This window comes from Lygodium microphyllum, chromosome 25, assembly GCF_053477565.2.
Source record: "Lygodium microphyllum isolate KBCC chromosome 25, Lygodium_microphyllum_v1.1.10, whole genome shotgun sequence".
NCBI lineage: Eukaryota > Viridiplantae > Streptophyta > Polypodiopsida > Schizaeales > Lygodiaceae > Lygodium > Lygodium microphyllum.
Window position 1 is genome coordinate 14,122,882 of NC_141159.1, and position 20,204 is coordinate 14,143,085.

Here is a 20,204-nt window from a genome sequence, read left to right on the forward strand (position 1 = left end):
ATGTGTCACATCATTGACTAGTCGAGCAAATTGTAGAAGTTGAAAACTCTGTGCTCAGACATGAACATCCTGTCTCAAACTATACACTTTGTAAAATGAACATCTAGTTATAATACTTTGTAAAATAATTACCTACTTTGTATACATGCCTTTACGCGATAAATCCACCATTATGGTCTGACATCAAAAAGAATGTGTACTCACTATTGGGAACTATAGACAACCAGAAGAACAAATACTGACCACCAGAAGAACAAATGCTGACCAGTTAGAAACACAGACCCAAGAAGACACCAGGATACAAGAGCACATGCACTTGTACACTGACCATGTAAATGGAAGATCAGGTTCCTCAAGTTACCTGGATTGCAAATGAATAACAATATACTCACTCGCATTAACTGCTGAACAAACAATGTGAGATCGCGCCCAGCTATGGGGATGGACTTGATACAGCTACCCATCACGTACCCGTCTGCTACAGGGACTACATGTGTAATACCATCCCCTGAATCCAGCACAACTCCTGTCATTTCACACTGCATGAAAGTGTGGAGCTAAGACTCTCTGTCTCTCTCTCTCTCTCTCTCTCTCTCTCTCTCTCTCTCTCTCTCTCTCTCTCTCTCTCTCTCTCTCTCTCTCTCTATTTATTTATTTATTTATCTTATTTTCCTGGAAAGGGTATTTTTATTAATTACTAAAACATAATCTCAAAACTACAGCATGACCAAGGGTACAAAGATATAGCATGACCAAAAGTGTGTGTGCGCACGTGTCTCTCTCTCTCTCTCTCTCTCTCTCTCTCTCTCTCTCTCTCTTTTCGTGAAGATAATTGAATTAAGTAGTAAATATTTTACATCAGACCATCAGGTCGGCTTAGAACAAACCGAAAAAAACAGTCATGAAGGAAAGTCTACACAGACTCAACACAGAACTCACACACTGAACGCACAGCTGGTGTGGAGTGAACAGTGTCCAGCCAGAATATAACTCTCTCTCTCTCTCTCTCTCTCTCTCTCTCTCTCTCTCTCAATACGTAATTGTATTAATTACGAAAAAAGTACGAGATTACATGATTACAAGATGCAAGACAGCTCTAGGCCATCATACATAAACTCGCTTTACACATCTTGAATCATCCGGATCAAAAGAAAGCGCAGGTTACCTTTTTTGAGCTAAGAAATGCATTCGATGCTGATTAGCCACTTAAGCAACCCCAAGACAAGCTTAATTTACTGAAAACCCTAAAACAAGAAGCGATTTGAGAGAGTTCGGTGAAACCCTGATTTGGGAGGGTCCATCCTCATCTATAAATAGACAGGCTGCCCCCATTCAATCTAACCTCTTCTATGCAAGTTCTCACTCTTCAACGGAGCTTTCAGCTTTTAGCCATCAGTCCTCTATCACCTAGCTGTCCAGCCTTCACAACTACTACCACACTCTCTCCATCAACCCTTGCAATGCCCTGGCACCTTCTTCTTGGCTGTCGCCCATGGCATGGCACCCTTCCTACTACTGCACTTTACTACCGTGGTTTCCTCCGGCATTCTACTACTACATTTTACTATCGCGTTCTACTATGGCGTTCTATTGCTATGTTTTGCTGCTTCGCCCGCATCATCAAGCATCATCCTCTGTAATCGCCTCAATCTCCTCACATTCTGGTGATCAACGTTTGGTGTTTCTCTCACTCTGTCACTCCAACTCATGGTCACACCACTTGGGATCCGTCTCCAGTGGACATCACTCTCCAACACAATGCTTTGCCCTTGTGCACCCTATATACTCTTACATTCATTTACAGCATTCATTCACTTCAGAGTTGTGTTCTTTCTCTACCTTCTTTTGTTTGTGTTTGAGTTCTTGTGTTTGAGTTTTGAGTTTTGCATTTAGGGTTTGAGTTTTGTTTTGTGTCTATGTTTGTCTCGTTGTGCTTCTGTTGTGGTCATACACTCTATGTTTCCCTCAATACAAACCCTAGCAATGCCTCCACACTCTTCTCCACATGGTATCAATGTTGATGCTCTTACAAAGAGTATCCTATGGATATTGTAGAGTGTCGGTCTTTACGCGAGATGCACAATACAACTCGTAACCAAACCATAATGTCACAGACACCTTCTCGTGACCCCACGATGTCTTATCAGGCTTCCCAACATTGGAGGCCCTGAGGAGGCATTATGGACCCGACAAGGAAGACGACACTCCATAATCCCCCTCACCATCACCCTCTATGTTTACACCCATGCCAAATATTCCAGATTTCATTAACCTCACAGAGCAGGAGTTTGAGGAGTACCTACGCAACAAATACGGACCTACAGACATCCCTTCTCCCAATTTTGCTACTCTTTTCGGACCAGTTGGTGAGGCTGGCCACCTTTCTAATCATAGAGGCAATACAGCATCTGGGACGACTGGTGATCCATCTTCATCATCTTGGCCAAGCCCTATGTCAAGTTCATACAGCCCTTTTGAGTCGTTCGAATCAAAACCCTCTCTTGTTTTGCTTTTTGGTGTGTAGGATCCAAATGGCCAAATGTATGTAGATCTTAATAGGGGGGCTCAAGAAGCAAACATTCATCATCAGGTACACCCACATCTTCTGTTTCATCATCCGCCTCTACCACACTGGGAGTTGGCCCTTCTGTCTCTGCTCCTAGCACATTCTCATTCTCTATTCCATATTCACACTTCCCTACCACTTCACATTACGGTGCACATCCGCCTCTACCACATTGGGAGTTGGCCCTTTTGTCTCCGCTCCTAGCACATTCTCATTTTCTATTCCATATTCACACTTCCCTACCACTTCACATCATGGTGCATCGTTAGGGGGACACCCCACCTCTTAACACTATTACCTACCCTTTCCCACACGCCATTCCGTACTATGGGGTTTCATTACAAGGAATGCCACCCTCTAACACAATTCCCTCGACCTTTCCTCATGTAGGCACATCTTTTCCCACTGGGACAGCTGTGATAGACATCCCCCTTACTACCCCCAGCTACACACACACCATGACCTCTCAAATGCAAGGAATTCCATCCTCTACTTATGGTGCGTCATCACACTTTCCATAGGTCACTCCACAAGGATTTCCATCCTCTGCTCCATGTGTCCCTATCCCTCCACCATGGGGTCCTCATGCGGCGACAATGCCCATACCGAGTTATCCCATACACACATTTGGATCCACCGTATACACTTCTCAAATGACTTGGTGAACACTATGGGACCCATTCCCATGTTACTCCTTTTCACCACAATACCCACCCTATCCACCACATCCGAGCACTACCACTCCTATTGCCTTGGCCAAGAATGTCTTCACAGACAAGACTTGTTTCAACGGGTCGAATTTCACTACTTGGTCAAACTATATGTAGCAAATGCTCGAGTCTAAAGGTCTTTCGGACCTTGTTGTTGGTCTTGAGCCTATGCCTGACCCTCACCTAACCCACCCTGATTACATCCGTCTATGGAGAGCTCGCAATGCCATAGCCAATGTCGAGCTAATGCAAGGTTTGCTTCATGAATTTCACTCCCAATTACAGCACTTCCCTCTTGCATTGAACATTGGAGTCATCTCATTGACCACTACACAGCCCGACATCGTACTCGGTACATAAACATCGATTTTGAGCTTCAAGAGTTTTCCATTAAGGAAGGGGATGATCTAAAGGTCAAGTTGGCCAAATATCAACAGTTACTAGCCGAGTTTGCCACTACTAGCTCTCCGAAGTTAGACTACGATCAAGTCACCTTCTTCTTGAACAAGTTACCCGACAAATACTTCTGTTTTATCCAGCGCATTATCTCGCTAGCTAGATTGCAGACCTTCTACAAGTTTGAGTATCAATTCTTGCATTACGCGAGGCTGCATCATCAAGTCCACAAGAAGCCCTTCACCACTCACATCTATTCGGAGGGGCAAGGGTTGGTTGCCTCTTCTTCAAGAGCGAAAACCAACAAAGGCAAGAACTTGCAAGATGCAAAGGCAAGCCAAAACAAGGGTGACACCACTTCCTCCGATAGAAACAAAGAAGCACAAGCCCTTTGGGAACAAATTCCTAAGAAAAATAGGTTTTGCACTCACTACCAGAGGTTGGGCCATGTGGACGAAGACTATCGTACCAAGGCCCAAGGTCTTCCTCCTAGAAAACCACAGCAGACTACTACGACTACACAGTCTAGTGGGGCTACGCCTCCCACTGCTACCCCATCTGCTCCTTCAATCCCCACAGCTGCTAGACATGTGGCACATGGCAACCTCAACAGCCATCCTACTCTACTCTTGAGGGGTTGACTCATTAGTGTACTAGCACCGATCCTATTGCACTTTACACATCCATTCTTGGAAACTCTATTGCACCTTCTAGGCCTTCTTACCCAACTCGTATGCAATGGTGGCTAGACACTTAGCCTTTCATTTCACACACATACACATTTGCATTATTGCACTTGTTCATTCAGTTCATTTTTCATTTTAGTTTTGTTTTTCTTTTTAGAGCATCTCAATACTAATCTCCATGATTGCAGATCTTACTCTCTTTTGCAGACTTTGTTTTAAGTGTCGCACTAACATACAGGTTTGTCTAGTCCTACCTAGGCTAGAGACATGGAATGTGCACCCTTCCATTCATGGTTTCATCTCCTTAGGAATTTTTCTCTTCTACCAATATGGAGGCTTCCCCTCCTGAGGCAAATCGTACAGCATCTCTCTTTATACTATCGTGGCGGTGACTTCTACTTTGCTCTTCCAATCACAATGCTTCTTCTCATCATGGTTCTCAGCACCATATGAAGACCGACATCTGGGTCCTCTTCCTCCTTCAATGTCGCCATTCTAGGTTGAGAGGGGATTCCTACCCTTCTTGGTATTCCTCAAGTTTCGACACTTATCTTCGACATTAGCCTTCCCCCCCTCCCCTGTTGTACCTCCACCCTTTGCATTGCATGATTTCATCATCTTTGTACTAGGGTGCTTGGGCAAGTGAACAATTTTCTCAGGAGGGACACTATCCAAGTGGTACCTTCTGCATGAGCATTTCACAGCATGTAGCATGCTCATTGTGCAAAGCACCACTAGATGGATCCTAAGTTGTTTCCACCAGTGGTTTGTCCACCACACCAGCATTACTTTATCACCATTCCCTCATCATCGACAACCTCAAGTGGATGGGTAGCTTGTTTGTTTTGTGATAGGTTGGACCTGCCCATCCCTTCTCATTCTCTCGTCTTCACCTCAATCGATTGCGATCCATCTCTCACTTAAACAACAACAACAACAACAAAAGAAAAACAAAAAAATTATAGTTCCACCCGCCTTTACAGGCCTTGGTAGGCCATTCCGATGCCCTGTCCTCTCCAGGGTGACCACTTGGACTCCCTTGGTAAGTTAACCATGGCCTCTGTAGTCTTGGTAGGCCATTGGCCAGCCACCGTGCACCCTTTATCCCATACCCTAGCTGCTTTGGAGTGGGATGCATTGGTCAAAATGGGTTGGCCTTCCTTTCTCACCCTGTTTCAGGCCTGAGAGGGGGTATTGAGCTAAGAAATGCATTCAATGTTGATTAGCCACTTAAACAGCCCCAAAAAAGCTTAATTTAATGAAAACCCTAAAATAAGGAGCAGTTCAAGAGAGTTCACTGAAACCCTAATTTGGGAGGGTCCATCCTCATCTATAAATAGACAGGGTGCCTCCATTCAATCTTATCTCTTTTGTGCAAGTTCTCACTCTTCAATGGAGCTTTCAACCATCAATCTTCTACCACGTTACGTGGCTATCCAACCTTCGCAACTGCTGCCACTCTCTCTCCATCAACCCTTGCAGCGGCCTGGCACCTTCCTCCTTGGTTGTCGCCCATTGTCTGGCGCCCTTCCTACTGCTGCATTTTACTGCCACATTAACAATGGCATTCTACTGCTATGTTTTGCTGCGGTATTCTATTGTTGTGTTTTACTACAACCTTTTATTGCAGCATTCTACTGCTATGTTTTGCTGCTTCACCCACATCATCAGGCATCATCCTCTACAGTCGCCTCAGTCTCCTCGCACTCTAGTGATTAACATTCGGTGTTTCTCTCACTCCGTCACTCCGACTGGTGGTCACAACACTTGGGATCTGTCTCTGGTGGACGTCACTCTCCGACGTAGTGCTCTACCCTTGGGCACACTGCATACTCTTACGTTCATTTACAGCATTCATTCACTTCAGAGTTGTGTTTTTTTTCTACCTCTTTCTGTTTGTGTTTGAGTTTCTTTGTTTTGAGTTTTGAGTTTTGCATTTAGGCTTTGAGTTTTGCTTTCTGTGTCTGTGTTTGTCTCGTTGTGCTTCTATCGTGGTTGTACACTATGTTTCCCTCAATAAAACGCTATAGTAGAATGCCGCAGTAAAACATGGCAATAGGAAGGGTGCCAGACAGTGGGCAGCAGCCAAGAGGAAGGCACTAGGGCACTACAAGCGTTGATGGAGAGAGAGTGGCAGCAATCACGAAGGTTGGACAGCCACATGACAGAAGACTAATGGCTGAAAGCTCCACTAAAGAGTGAGAGCCTGCACAAAAGAGATGAGACTGAATGGAAGCAGCCTATTGATTTATAGATGAGGATGGATCCTCTAAAATTAGGGTTTCATTGCACTCTCGAACTCCTCCCCGTTTTACAATTTTCATTAAATTAAGCTTGTTTTGGGGCTTTTTAAGTGGCTAATCAGCATGGAATGCTAGATTGTGTAGTCGTAGTAGTCTGTTGTGATTTTCTAGAAGACCTTGGGCCTTGGTACAACACTCCGCATCCACTTGGCCTAACCTCTAGCAATGAGTGCAAAACCTACTTTTCTTAGGAATTCACTACCAAAGGGGTCGTGTTTCTTTGTTTCCATTGGAGGAAATGGTGTCACCCTTGTTTTGGCTTGCCTTCGCATCTTGTGAGTTCTTGCCACTATTGGTTTTCGCTCCCGAAGAAGAGGCAACCAACCCTCGCCCCTCTGAATAGATGTGAGTGGAGGACTTCTTGTGGACTTGATCATGCAGCCTCGCGTAATGCAAGAACTAACACTCAAACTGGTAGAAGGTCTACAATCTAGGCAATGAGATAATGTGTTGGATAAAATGGAAGTATTTGTCGGGCAACTTGTTCAAGAAGAACATGACCTGATCGTCATTTGACTTTGGAGAGCCAGTAGAGGCAAACTCGGCTAGTAACCGTTGATATTCGGCCAACTAGACTTTCAGATTGTCCCCTTCCTTAATGGAAAACTCCTAAAGCTCAAAATCGATATTTATATACTAAGTACGATCTCGAGCCGCATAGCGGTCGATGAGATGACTCCAATGTTCTGATGCAAGAGGGAAGTGTTGTAACTAAGAATGAAACTCAAGAAGCAAACCCTGCATTAGCTCAACATTGGATGTGGCATTGTGAGCTCTCCATAGACGGATGTAATCAAGGTGGGTCAGGTAAGGGTTGCGAGCATAGGCTCAAGACCAACAACAAGGTCTCAAAGACCCCGAGACTCAAGCACTTGTTGCATATAGTTCGACCAAGTAGTGAAATTCAATCCGTTGAAACAAGTCTTATCTGTGAAGACATTCTTAGCCAAGACAATAGGAGTGGTAGTGCTCAGATAAGGTGGATAGGGTGGATATTGTGGTGAAAAGGAGTACACATGGGAATAGGTCCCATAGTGCCCACCATGAGGGATAGAGACACATGGGGAAGACGATGGAAATCCCTGCATAGGAGTGACCCATGGAAAGTGTAACAACACACCATAAGCAGAGAATGGAAATCCCTACATCTAAGAGGACATGTTGTGTGTGTAGCTGAGGGTAATGAGGGGGATGCCCATTACAACTATCCCAGATGGAAAAGATGTGCCTACATGAGGAAAGGTAGAGAAAACTGTGTTAGAGAGTAGCATCCCTGTAATCAAGTCCCTTAGTGTGGAATGGCTTGTGGAAAAGGGTAGGTAGCAGTGTTAAAAGGTGAAATGCCCCCTAACAAGGCACCATGTTTTGAATATGGAATAGAGAATGAAAATATGCTAGGAGCGGAAATAGAAAGTCCAACTCCCACTGTGGTAGAGACGGATGCGGAATATAAGCCAAGGTTGTGAAATGAGTGTGATACGCCTTCAAGAGAAGAGGTTGGGATAGGAGGGAGAGAAGAAGAGTAATTGACTTGCTCAAATGAAACAGAAGATGTAGGTATACCTGATTATGAATGTCTGTCGCTTGAGCCCACTCTATTAAGATTTACATACATTTGACCATCCGGATCCTACACACCAAAAGGCAAAACAGGAGAGGGTTTTGATTCAAACGACTCAAAAGGGTTGTACGAATCTGACACAAGGCTTGGCCAAGATGATAAAGATGGATCACCAATCATCCAAAATGTCATATTGCCTCCATGATTAGAAAGGTGGCCAGCCTCACCAACTAGACTGGAAGGAGTAGCAAAACTCGAAGAAGGGATGTCTTCTGGTCCCTATGCAACTCTAGTCCATATTTGTTGCATAGGTAGTCCTCAAACTCCTCCTTTGTGAGGTTAATGAAATCTGAAATATCTGGCATGGGTTTAAACATAGAGGGTGATGGTGAGGGTGAATATGGATTGTCGTCTACCTCACCGAGTCCATAATGCCTCCTCAAGGCCTCCAATGATGGAGAAGCCTGATAAGGCATCATGAGGTCACAAGAAGAAGGTGTCTGTGACATTATGATTTGGTTATGAGTCATATTGTGTGCCTCATGCAAAGACTAGCACTCCACAATATCTGCAAGATACTCTTTATAAGAGCACCAGCTCTGATACCATGTAAAAAAGAGTGTGTGGAGGCACAGCTAGGGTTTGCAATAAGGAAACACAGAGTGTACGACCATGACAAAAGCACAACGAGACAAACATAGACATAGAGAGCAAAACTCAAACCCCAAACACAAAACTCAAAACTCAAACACAAACAGAAAGAGGTAGAGAAAAAACGCAACTCTGAAGTGAATGAATGAGGTAAATGAATATAAGAGTACACAGTGTGCCCAAGGGTAGAGCAGTGTGTCGAAGAGTGATGTCCATCGGAGACGGATCCCAAGTGGTGTGACCACCATTCGGAGTGACGGAGTGAGAGAAACACCAAACGTTGATCACCAAAGTGTGAGGAGATTGAGGCGACTGCAGAGGATGATGCTTAATGAGGTGAGCGAAGCAGCAAAACATAGTAGTAAAACTCCGTAGCAAAACGCCGCAGTAGAACATCCCAGTAAAGCACCAAGTAGAATGCGACAATAAAATGCAGTAGTAGAACACCGCACGAAAACGCCGCAGTACAAGAGCAAATGAGGTGATGGCAGAAGTCGCAAAGGCTAGACCACCATGTGATGGGAGACTGATGGCTGAGATTTGCACACAAGGGTGAGAAACCAACATGGAAAAGATTAGATTGAATGGGAGTAGCCTATCTATTTATAGATGAGGATGGACCCTCCCAAATTAGGTTTCATTGAACTCTCTCGAGCTGCTCCCTGTTTTAGGGTTTTCATTAAATTAAGCTTGTTGTGGGGCCGTTAAGTGGCTAATCAGCATGGAATGCATTGAAGAAGAGTGTGGAGGCACTGCTAGGGTTTGCACTAAGGAAACATAGAGTGTACGACCACAACACAAGCACAACAAGACAAAAACAGATAGAGAAAGTAAAACTCAAACAATAAATGCAAAACTCAAAACTCAAACACAAATAGAAGAAGGGATAGAAAAAACACAACTTTGAAGTGAATGAATGCTGTAAATGAATGTAAGAGTATACAATGTGCCAAGCAGTGTGTTGACTATGCCGAATCTTCTATATCTCTCAAAACATAACATGAGGTGTTTCAAGTGCTCTCTCCTACTGCCAAAGACACAAAAATCATCAATAAATACCCTTGTGAAAGTTGTTAGGTAGGGCTCAAAAGTCTTGTGGGCAGCTCCTTGGAACTCAAAAGGTTCATTCTTCAATCCAAAGTTCATGACTGTGCTAACATATGCTCCCCACTCTGTGATGAAGGCTATCTTATTCATATCCTTTGGATGCATCCTGATTTGGTTGTAACCTAAAAATCCATCCACAAAACTATACATTTCGTGGCCTGCCACATGATCAAGGAGAGAGTCAGTAAAAGGAATCGGGAAGGGGTAAATAATGGTACCTGCATTCAATTTTCTATAATCCGCACAAACTCTGATCTTCCTTTTCTTCTTGGGCACCACCACTATAGGGGATAACCAAGTGACTTCATTAACCAGTTTGATGAACCCAACCCTCAAAAGTTTGTCAATTTCTTCCTTGACCTACTTAGCATAGTTCGAGTTCATTCTATACTTCTTTTGAATGATTGGCTTAGCATCTTTCTTTAAGTTAATCCTGTGCTAGCACACTACTGGATCAAACCCCTTCATATCCGTATAATCCCAAGCAAAAATATCCTGATACTCTTTGCACAACTTGGCAAGATCTTGCTTGAAGTTTTCTTCCACAAAGATACTAACCTTAATGGGTTTAGCTTCTCCTTCCACATTCAAGTTAACTTCCTAAACCTCATCTTCAACTACCCTTGTAGATCTTCTCATTGTATGCTCATATCTCAGCTCAACCTAAATGATAGCTTTTTGTCCTTTTGCATCCAGGACATCAGAGCTATCCATACAATGGTCCACATCAGTTTGTGGATTTTCAGATATCCCTTGTTAAGCAACTTCAGGATGACTAGTTCCCGTGTCCTGAACCATTTTGTACTCCTCATCCCCCGATCTCTCTTGATTTTGAAATTGTTCCTGACCTTCAAGAAAGCCTTTAGGATGCTGTCTCGACTGATTTTGGTCTATAGGTTGAATAGTTTGGTGTTCCAGAACTTCATTTCCTACACCTCTGGGTTGATCCTGATATTCCTAAATAATACTATCAACATCAATTTCAAAGACTGGAACCACAGAAGGATTTGTGTGAAGAAATAATTCCTTCTCATCATCTTCCACTTCATCTGCAAGGTTAATAGCCTGAGCCACCAGAGATCTAGATGCACTCTTCAAGATTACCTTATTGATTGTTGATAACCTAATCTCTTTGAGCCCCCTGGGGAAGCAAATATAATCATTCCCCTAGTCCTGCCTCAGTTTAGCAAGTTTAAACTAGGGTCTGCCTATACCCCTAGGGATGCAAATATAATCATTCCCCTAGTCCTACCTCAATTTAGCAAGTTTAAACTAGGGTCTGCCTATAGGAGCATATTGTAAGAATCCCCAATCTATGACATCTAGAGCACCACAAAACTTACTTTGAACTTCAAGCCAGCTACCTTTATTTTCTGGTTTCTAAGGATACCCAATGGCTATAGCCTCCTCTAGTCTACCATAATAACTTGGAATGGAGCTAGTATCAATTTCTCTTGCTTGCTTGCCAAATATGTTTGTGCATGAAGTACATTAACTCCTAAACCCCCATCAAGAAGAACATCATCATGCTTCTTTCTTGCATACTCGACTTGAACAGTTGGAACTTGATAATCCACAACTTCCAGGTATTACTGCCTAACACTCAAGAACTGCCTGATCCTGAAATGATTTGCCTTCAAGAACTTACTATTGTTTGTGTTAGATCTTCAAGATCAACTTATCTTTTAAGTCAGGTATTAAATCTAAGATCTGCTCCAAGGTTAACTGCAAAGAGCATTTTGCTAGTGCCTCGAATAGCTCTTCATAGCCACCTTTCTGAAACTTTCCTAAAGTCTTATATTCAAGATATTGATCCTGTTGATCAGAATTTAGGGTACCTTGTCCCTCCTAGTCATCAAACTCCTCAAGTACTGCTTTTCCTACCATTTTCTATAGCTTCTTAACTTGTTTAGTTGGTTTTTTCATGGTTTTATTCTGATCTTGTCAATCAAGTTTCAAACCAACTTGGCTTCTTGTAACTGCTAGTACCATAGCTTCTTCAGGACAATCCTCTACTTCAATACAGTTAGAACAATCACAATGAACATGCATACTTACAGCATTAGTGTTACCTGACACCTCTGCCCTTCCTTGATCTTGCTCTTCATTAATACTCAAGTGACCAACCGTCTCTACCTCTTCAACAGGTTTCCTTTGCCCATCTTGGTCAGGTAGTTCTATCAAGACTATTGCTACCAGGGCAGGTGGATGTTGTTGATGAGTGCTCCTACAGGCCTTCCGTAATTGCAGGTCCTTGCTACTAGCATTCCTCTCTCAGTCCTATGCCTTGCCCAAAGTTCATAGTTTGGCCTTACAAAATGTCCTTGACCTCCACACTAATGGAATGCTCCTATTTGAGTAGTTTGCTACTGTGCCTGAAAATTTCCCCATGGTTGACTTGCCAGCATTCTTCTAGGTCCCTTGAAGAGTCTCTGAGGCATTGTGTCAGTAGTTACCTAATCAGCTGTAGCTGGCTACACAACTCTTAGCCTAGGCTACATTACTGGCTCCTGTTGTGCAATCCTAACATTAGGATTGTACCAACAAGTTCTAGTTTCATGACCATTCCTCTGACATATTTCACACTACTTGTCCTTCCTCTTAGTTTCAGAAAGGCCCAAGTCTTTCAGCTTCTACTTAATCTTCTTATCCAATTTATTGTCCTCAATCTTCTTCTTGATTTTCTCATTTGTCTTCCTCTTTTTGCTCTTGGATGAACCTAATTTCTTCTTCTTTTTCCTATGCTTCTTCTTGCTAGACTCTTCATCATCTGAATCACTGAATTCATCTTTTGATCCTGAACTTGACTCACTGTCCTCATGCTCACTATCACTTTCTAATCCTGAACCTGAATCTGAATTTGAGAAATCATCATCTTTACGGGTCTTTGATCGTGAAGTACCAAGCCATCTCTCCACCCTCATAGCAGTCCTAATCATAGTATCCAATGTATCATTTTGATTAATCTCCATATCAGTAATTGGATTCCTAATCTTACCCCTCAGACCTTGATAAAATAAGTAATCTGCATCTCTACTAATGGTGCATCTGCAGCATCCAACCTATTAAGCACGTTCTTAAACTTTTGAGCATAATCTTCAACCAGCATATTTTTTTATTTAATTTTCTTGGAGATTTACCCTTCCTAAACTTGCCTTAAAATGTAATCTTTAATTCATGATATGTATTAAATGCTGCCATGCCATAACTACTGAACTAGTCTATGGCTTTCCCCTACAAAGTTGCTACAAGCTGCTGCTTCTTAACTTGATCTCCATACATTTGATTGAATCCACTTATTGTCCACTATGTCTCAAACTGAGCCACACGGCAATCAGGATCTCCTTCTTTTTCCCTGAAAACTTAGAAGCTCTCACTTTAGGATTGACAAGCTGATTTGGATTCATCATATTTTACTTTTTTGGGCTTCCTCTGAGGTGGTAAAGGGTTAAAGTTCAAAAATTTATTTGATGGAATTCTTACACTCTGCAACAGCAATATCCTCCCTACTATGCTGCAGCCTTTCAAATGCCTATCTAGGAGGAGTATCTTGATCTTTAGGAGGTAATATTGCTTCCTCATCATTTGACAAACTTGGTATGCTTGAAGGAGTTGGAGGAGAGTCGGTAAAGGTAGTAGGGGAATGGTATATTGTTGAGATACCTAGAGAGGTACCCACATCCTGATAATTCTACCTAGCATCTATGAACTATTCTTCATCCAGCATGTCTAATCCTCCTGCTTCTCCTCTATCGTTCAACCCTACAACCTACTGCTATTGTCTTGTCAATGCTTCCCTTAATTCCCAAGATCTATTACTTGCTAAAATAGGATTTGACAAATATGGGTAATTGTCGGACATATATACTGCCCATGAAAGGCACCTTGTACATCTTCAATGCCATTACCTTCTTGTACTCCTGCAACCACTTCTTGTGATAATTATATCCAAGCCTGACACCTAAATCATGAGAATTGTGCTCATAAAGCCGGCAAGATCGCCAAAGTGTAATAGCCTCTTAAGACCATAACAGAAACACAAAAAACACCATTCTACCTCAAACAACACTATTATTGCAAATGACTTCCTAAATCAATTTATAAACATATTGAACATTCAATTTTCAAGATTGATGTACGTCCATTAAATACACATTGTAATCATTCTCAAAACATTGTTCTCCTGAAAAATACCAATCAGATTACTATCATCACAACCATTCGTGAATAAATAGCTTGACACAAACAACATTGGTTTTCAAGAGACAAAGATAGATTGGTAGAATCAAAAGTAAGCGACCTTGTGCAGACACTATCCAAACAAAGATAGATTGGTAGAACCAGACGTAAGTGACCTTGTGCAGACACTATACAACTAATAATGCTTAGGACAAGCGCCATCCTTTCATGTATACCACATGACATCCAAGGTCACTTCACATATACTAATCCCATGAATCTATATACATACAAGTACTAAAGGAGAAAGTAATAAGGTAAATGATGTAATTCGAGCCCTAACAGCTTTGTTAATGTGAGTAGTCATATTGGTTGTTCCATAAATAAAATTGTTTCGCCTGGATGACCTTTTAAAGGTCTAATTGTATTAATGGCCGAGAAATTACAGTTTTGTTTGATAATAGCTCTACTCACAATTTTATTTCTTTTCGATTAGTATAGAAACTTCATCTTCACACTACCCGCTCACTGAGCATATCATGTCTGTTATTTGGAGAGCCCCACTATGGATCGCTAGGATCAAATGGTGCCAAGGTTGAATCTTTTGATTGATAAGCTTCTAGGCTTCCGATTGATGAGTTTTAACCATGTCAATGTCATTCTTAGTATGCCATAGGTTTTTTTATAGATATTCCTCTTTGTACATTGACGATAAAAATCATGTACTACCTTTTGAACTTTATAGTCACTATCATGTGATCAAGGGTTGTTCACCCTTTGAGATTACCAAAACTAATGTATATATGATTTCAGCTTTGGAATTTAATAGATGTTTTTGCAATCCAAATGTTGTTACTTATGTTTATTTTATTGAAAAATTTCAATCATCTAAGTTGCAAAGTAATTCAATTTTGTTAAATAATCATGTTAATGCAAATTTAGATATCAGTAAATATTTGGATCCGATTCTACAATAGCATTGATGTCTCTCCAACGGACTTCCACCGTCTTACGATACATTAGACCATAGGATCGAGATGTCATTGGCTGTTAGACAGCTCTGCCTTTGAGCATTCTATATAGACATTCATTCATTTACAACATTTATTCATTCTCTTCAGTGTTATCTTGTTCTGTATTAGGTGTTTTTGCATTTTTGTCTGAATAATTGTGTGTTAGCTGTGTTCATACATTCTAAGTTTTCTCAATGCAAACCCTAGCATACCTTCACAAGCAGCCCCTTGCCACCCTAGCTGTGTGTCTATGCCCATTGTCTCTGTCTTTTCCAATCTGTTATCAAATTTGTGATTAGCTGATAGGTTATAGCCTTGGGGATCCATACTTTCACCCCTCTAATTCCAGCCTACTCTTGCTTAGAAATCAAATTAATGGGTTATATATCCAGCACATTTAGCTCTCTCTTTACTTCTATTGTCTTTGAGAGTGTGCATTTGCTTTCCCGTATCTCTACTTGTATATGCACCTTTATCAAGCAGAAATGATGTCCAATTTGCTCGAGATCTAAAATAATACTTGTTAATATTTATAGCATGTATCATAGTCCCTCTAGCTTGTTTCTTGTTGTGAAAAGTGTGCTTGCAGGATTTAGGAAGTATAATTAGATAGAATTTTATCTGGTTATGAGCTTGTCTCAATGATTAAACCCAATTTCGATAGAGCTACTTGTAAACACCAGGTCATCATGGTGGTTTCAAAGTTTTTCCCCTACATGTGATCGTATGCAAAGCTGTGTTAAGTTGGGCTCATCTGGTAACAAGTTGCACTTCACAGTTGTAAGTGTCCTACAGCATATCAAGACCGATGGCAAGCATGTAACTTGTAGTACTAAAAATAGTGCCGTTACAGAAAAGAAATGTATGTTTAAAACTTAGGTTGTCAAACAGAACAGAGAAGCAAAAATGAAATTTAACTCATTATGGCAAAGCTATTAAATATGGTCTAACCGATAAGTGGCAAACAGCAAATAAATAAACTAGTGACTACTGATTTATACCAGCCTCCAGGTAAAATTTTCAAACCTTGGATTACAGCAACGCACTGAACATTCCAATCAGCAAAGATCATCTAACATTGCCCACAACAATTGACAGTACAGCACCTACCCTCAGAGTTTGCGAGCACAAGATTCATCACTTGATTAGTGCCTACTAAGTTCAAAAAGGATAGAACAAACCACATGCACCAAGCTGAAGAATTATGCCCTTCCTATAGTAGCAAAACATTTCCTCTCAAATTAGCGACGATGCAACCCACCAGCACTAAAATCATCCATAATCTTTTGAAATTCAAATAATGGAGACACTAAATACCTTTGAAGCAGTATATCCTGCAGCAAGGGCAAGCACTGCCTGCACTGCAATGTACAATCCAGGCACATTGAATGTTTCAAACATGATTTCTCCAGCATATTCTCGGTTTTCTGGAGCAGTCAAAGGACTTTCTGTAAGTAGAAAATAGTGATCCTCTGGATCACATCTTAGGTAGTTAAAAATACATTGCTGCCAGAATCTCTCCATTGTATCCCAGTTGTCCACCTAGCAAAATTTGAGTTTCCTTATGTAAGCATAGATTACAAAGAATCAGACTTTGACCTGATAACTGTTGAAATTCCATGGTTAACCACGATACAGTGATAATGATGGAAAGGTATCGCAGAGTAAGTATGTAGCCCCAAAGATTACCTGACCATGACGAATGGGATAACTCAAGGTATATGTGCTATTGGCTTGAGCGCGAGATAGGGCTTCTTCTCCAACATAAAAATCCAAATCAGCCATCACTCCAGCACTGTGTTGTGCTGCCCATCCTGATTTGTTTTGCCCTCTCGATTGCCCGAGGAAAGATTCATTGACTGCCACTATTGTCGGTACTATGAAACAAGGCTCCACATTCCCAGCAAAGCCCATTTTCGTATACCTTCATATAAAAAGCCAAAGCATTGCGTCAGTATACACTTCAACAGTGTGATCTAACTGCATTAATTTTTTGAACTGAGAATAGCTCAGCTACTGTAGTAGTCGGTTTTTTGTTCGAGTTGCAATGTTGCAACTCAACTATCTGAGTAGTTGGTTTCTGATTCGTGCAATGTTGGAACTCAACTACCATAGTAGGCAGTTTCTGATTAACTATTTCTGATCTTTCAGAATAGATCAGCTGAATTATTTATGCAACAATAGACTGGACCTTCATGATTGGATTGAAGCCACCCAAGCCTTTCATTAGACGAATTATGTGAAATACGGCCAAAGAAGTTGATCATGGCACACAATTAGATGGAAACTTGAGCGATTCAGTAGAAATTTCGGATGAAACACAAATCTGGCCCAGTGCAATTAACAAACAAATGGACAACTCGCAAATCAGCAGACAATTATGCGTCTATGAATCTTGGCAAGTCACGTGAAAGGAAAATTTGACACGAAAGGGCGAAAAAATAAACAAGCGATGCATATGTACAAGAAACAAGAATAAGGAATACCCAGTGCCGTTGTCTATCACTACTGCAGGTCTTGAGGTGGCGTCCATGGCAAAGGGGGCAATCTCCCAATGTTGATGGCCTCACCAATGCGCTATCTGTGATAAGGTGGAAAGAATAAACCCAAGACTGGCCGGGAATGATGGCATCTCTCTCTCTGTGTCACTTGCCCCCCTTCTGAGTATTTTTCAGGTCGAAGAGAGAAAGAGAGAGAGAGAGAGAGAGTAAGGAGTTCTTTTCAAGAAGAAATCATCTTAGGCCTAACATTGCCGTGCTGGCAATCACATTGTTGTTGTCTTTAGCATTATAATTATAATATAGTTTATTTAGCTTTCCCCTCAAGGTTTTTGCATGTTAAGGAAATAATTTAGGCTATTGCTGGTAAAACTTTTTGTTATCTAGGTGCCCTTTTGCACTTTCATCATTTTACTTCTTTCTAACTTCAAAGGGGAAAACACGAAAAAAATTTAAAGAACGACCAACAAGCATACTAGAACAATTTTAACTTCGATAACATAAACTTTGTACTAGCAATGCACTCCCTTGAGAGCATGGTCTTCATAATGAATCCTAAGGTCTTGATGTGCCTTCTTTTGAAATTATAATGGTTGAACCTCTCATGCTTTGGTTTCATATCTAGACTGTAGATAAAGGTTACTAAACATTATTCTAACCTTCTTAAAACTCTAGCATTTATAGAAAGTGAGCCTACAAACACTCTTACGAGTTTATGGTACTTATGGTGGCAATGCCCACTTCAATCTGTCCTATGACTTTAGTCAAAATGATGTTGTAACATGTGTCCTTGATTTCTTTAAAAAAGTGCTCCTAGTTTTTTACATGTCATAATATTGGCACGAAATCACTATACTCATTTTACTATGCAAATTGATGGACCATAAAGAGAAGTTGAATGTGGTTGAGATGAGGATGGGTTCCAATAAAGATTTCCCTGCAACAAATAACTCATCTTTTGGGCATCTATGGGTTGGGTCACTATGGGGGGGTGTAGGATGGTGCAATGAAGTTTAAGAAGGAGAAATATATAGTAGGGGTTAGAAGTTCCACAAAGAAATGGCTTGCTCCATCCCATACTTTGCCTTTTCTTCTTGTATGTATAAGCTTCTTTCCTTCCATGATTCAAGTATTTGCTCTAAGATAACTTGATTGCTTTCAAATCGTGCTTGATTCTAAGGGAAAGAAATTGTGCCTAAAGTTTTATGTCTTAAAACTTCCTTTAATGTATGTTATGGTTAGGCTTTCATTAGTTAACCTTAAAACTTCCTTTATTGTATGTTATGGTTAGGCTTAGGCTTTCATTAGTTAGCCTTAAACCTTTCAATGTATTTTCTAGCTAAGCTTAGGTTGTCTTCATTGGTTAGGCTTAGGCATTCACCTCAAACATGCATTTTCCATTGAACAAAAGGTCTTAAATGGGCCCCAATGTGTTTAAGCCATGTGCCCTAACCAACTCCACTAAACTCACAATGCCATGGCATCTTTCATGCTCTACAAATCAAGAACATGTTTTAGAAAGGAAAAGATTGAAGGTTTGTGAAAAGGTGCATGATTGAATGAATATATACTAGCAAAACATTAAAGCCCATAACAATAGATTGTATTTCACCAAGCTCTCTCTCTCTCTCTCTCTCTTTCCCTCATGGAAGTACCACCAAATAAGTCATCCCTAGTGACTATTACAAATGCAACTTCATTTTAGAAGTATATAGGGGTTGAAGAGCAGGTAATGAGAAGGGGTAGAGAGAGAGAATTCTAAGTCATCAAAGTGGAAACCTAGATGGACAAGTTTCATGGTTCTAACAATTGGATCATAAGAAGAAATGTATGGTGTATGATTAAACAAATTAGGAGGTTACAATTCTACTAGGCTAAGACATTATGTTAACCAATTGACCACACCAAAAAAAAGAAAGCCCCTACTAAATAATAGACTAGGGAGAGAGAGAGAGAGAGAGAGAGAGAGAGAGAGAGAGAGAGAGAGAGAGAGAGAGAGAGTGTGTGTGTGTGTGTGTGTGTGTGTGTGTGTGTGAAACAAAGATAGAGACAAAGAGAATAGCAATTACATGTTCATACCATGGAGTGTTTATGTTGGGGGTTCACATTCATAATGTTCGGATTAGTTAGTGCTACCACAACAACTTAGAGTTTAACCTAGTAAGCACCTTAACAATAACATGTTAATAATGTTGAGTGTTTATGTTAGGGATTCACATTAATAATGTTAGGATTAATTACTATTAGTATGATAGGTTACATGGCTTACCTCAACTTTAGTTTATAGCATAACAAGCTTGTTAAATGTAATCATAGCTTCTTTAAAACATTCTTTTAGGCAACACATCCTTGTTAACACCAAACAATGTTCATAATCATAATTTGAGTATCCATAATTATTGATTTTTATGGCTAGGTTGTTTATGTTCACAACTATAATTTTAATCCAGTGGGAAATCAGTAGTTTTCAAAGCAGGTTGTATTTGAGGGAAAACAGGGTATAAAAGGCATAAGATATGCTTTTGTTCTAAAAG

The 20,204-nt window shown here is 40.9% G+C and overlaps 1 protein-coding gene across 4 annotated transcripts in view; it reads right to left on the reverse strand.

Annotated features, from left to right (window-relative positions):
* The window catches only part of DIS1 (Actin-like ATPase superfamily protein), a 37,071-nt gene extending 19,176 nt beyond the window's left edge, over nt 1–17,895 (reverse strand). For 2 of the 4 annotated variants that reach the window (XR_015688593.1, XR_015688592.1), the window contains exons 1-4: nt 17,659–17,895; nt 16,862–17,096; nt 16,490–16,714; nt 393–539 (exon numbers count right to left, since the gene is read on the reverse strand). Coding sequence is in view for 2 of the 4 variants with exons in the window: in XM_087666297.1 (XP_087522423.1) it covers nt 393–539; nt 16,490–16,714; nt 16,862–17,096; nt 17,659–17,705 (654 nt within the window). In the remaining 2 variants the exon portion in view is untranslated. The remainder of the gene's footprint in view (nt 1–392; nt 540–16,489; nt 16,715–16,861; nt 17,097–17,658) is intronic. The other 2 variants (XM_087666297.1, XM_087666298.1) reach the window with 1 other exon arrangement.
* Between the last annotated feature and the right edge of the window lie 2,309 nt (nt 17,896–20,204).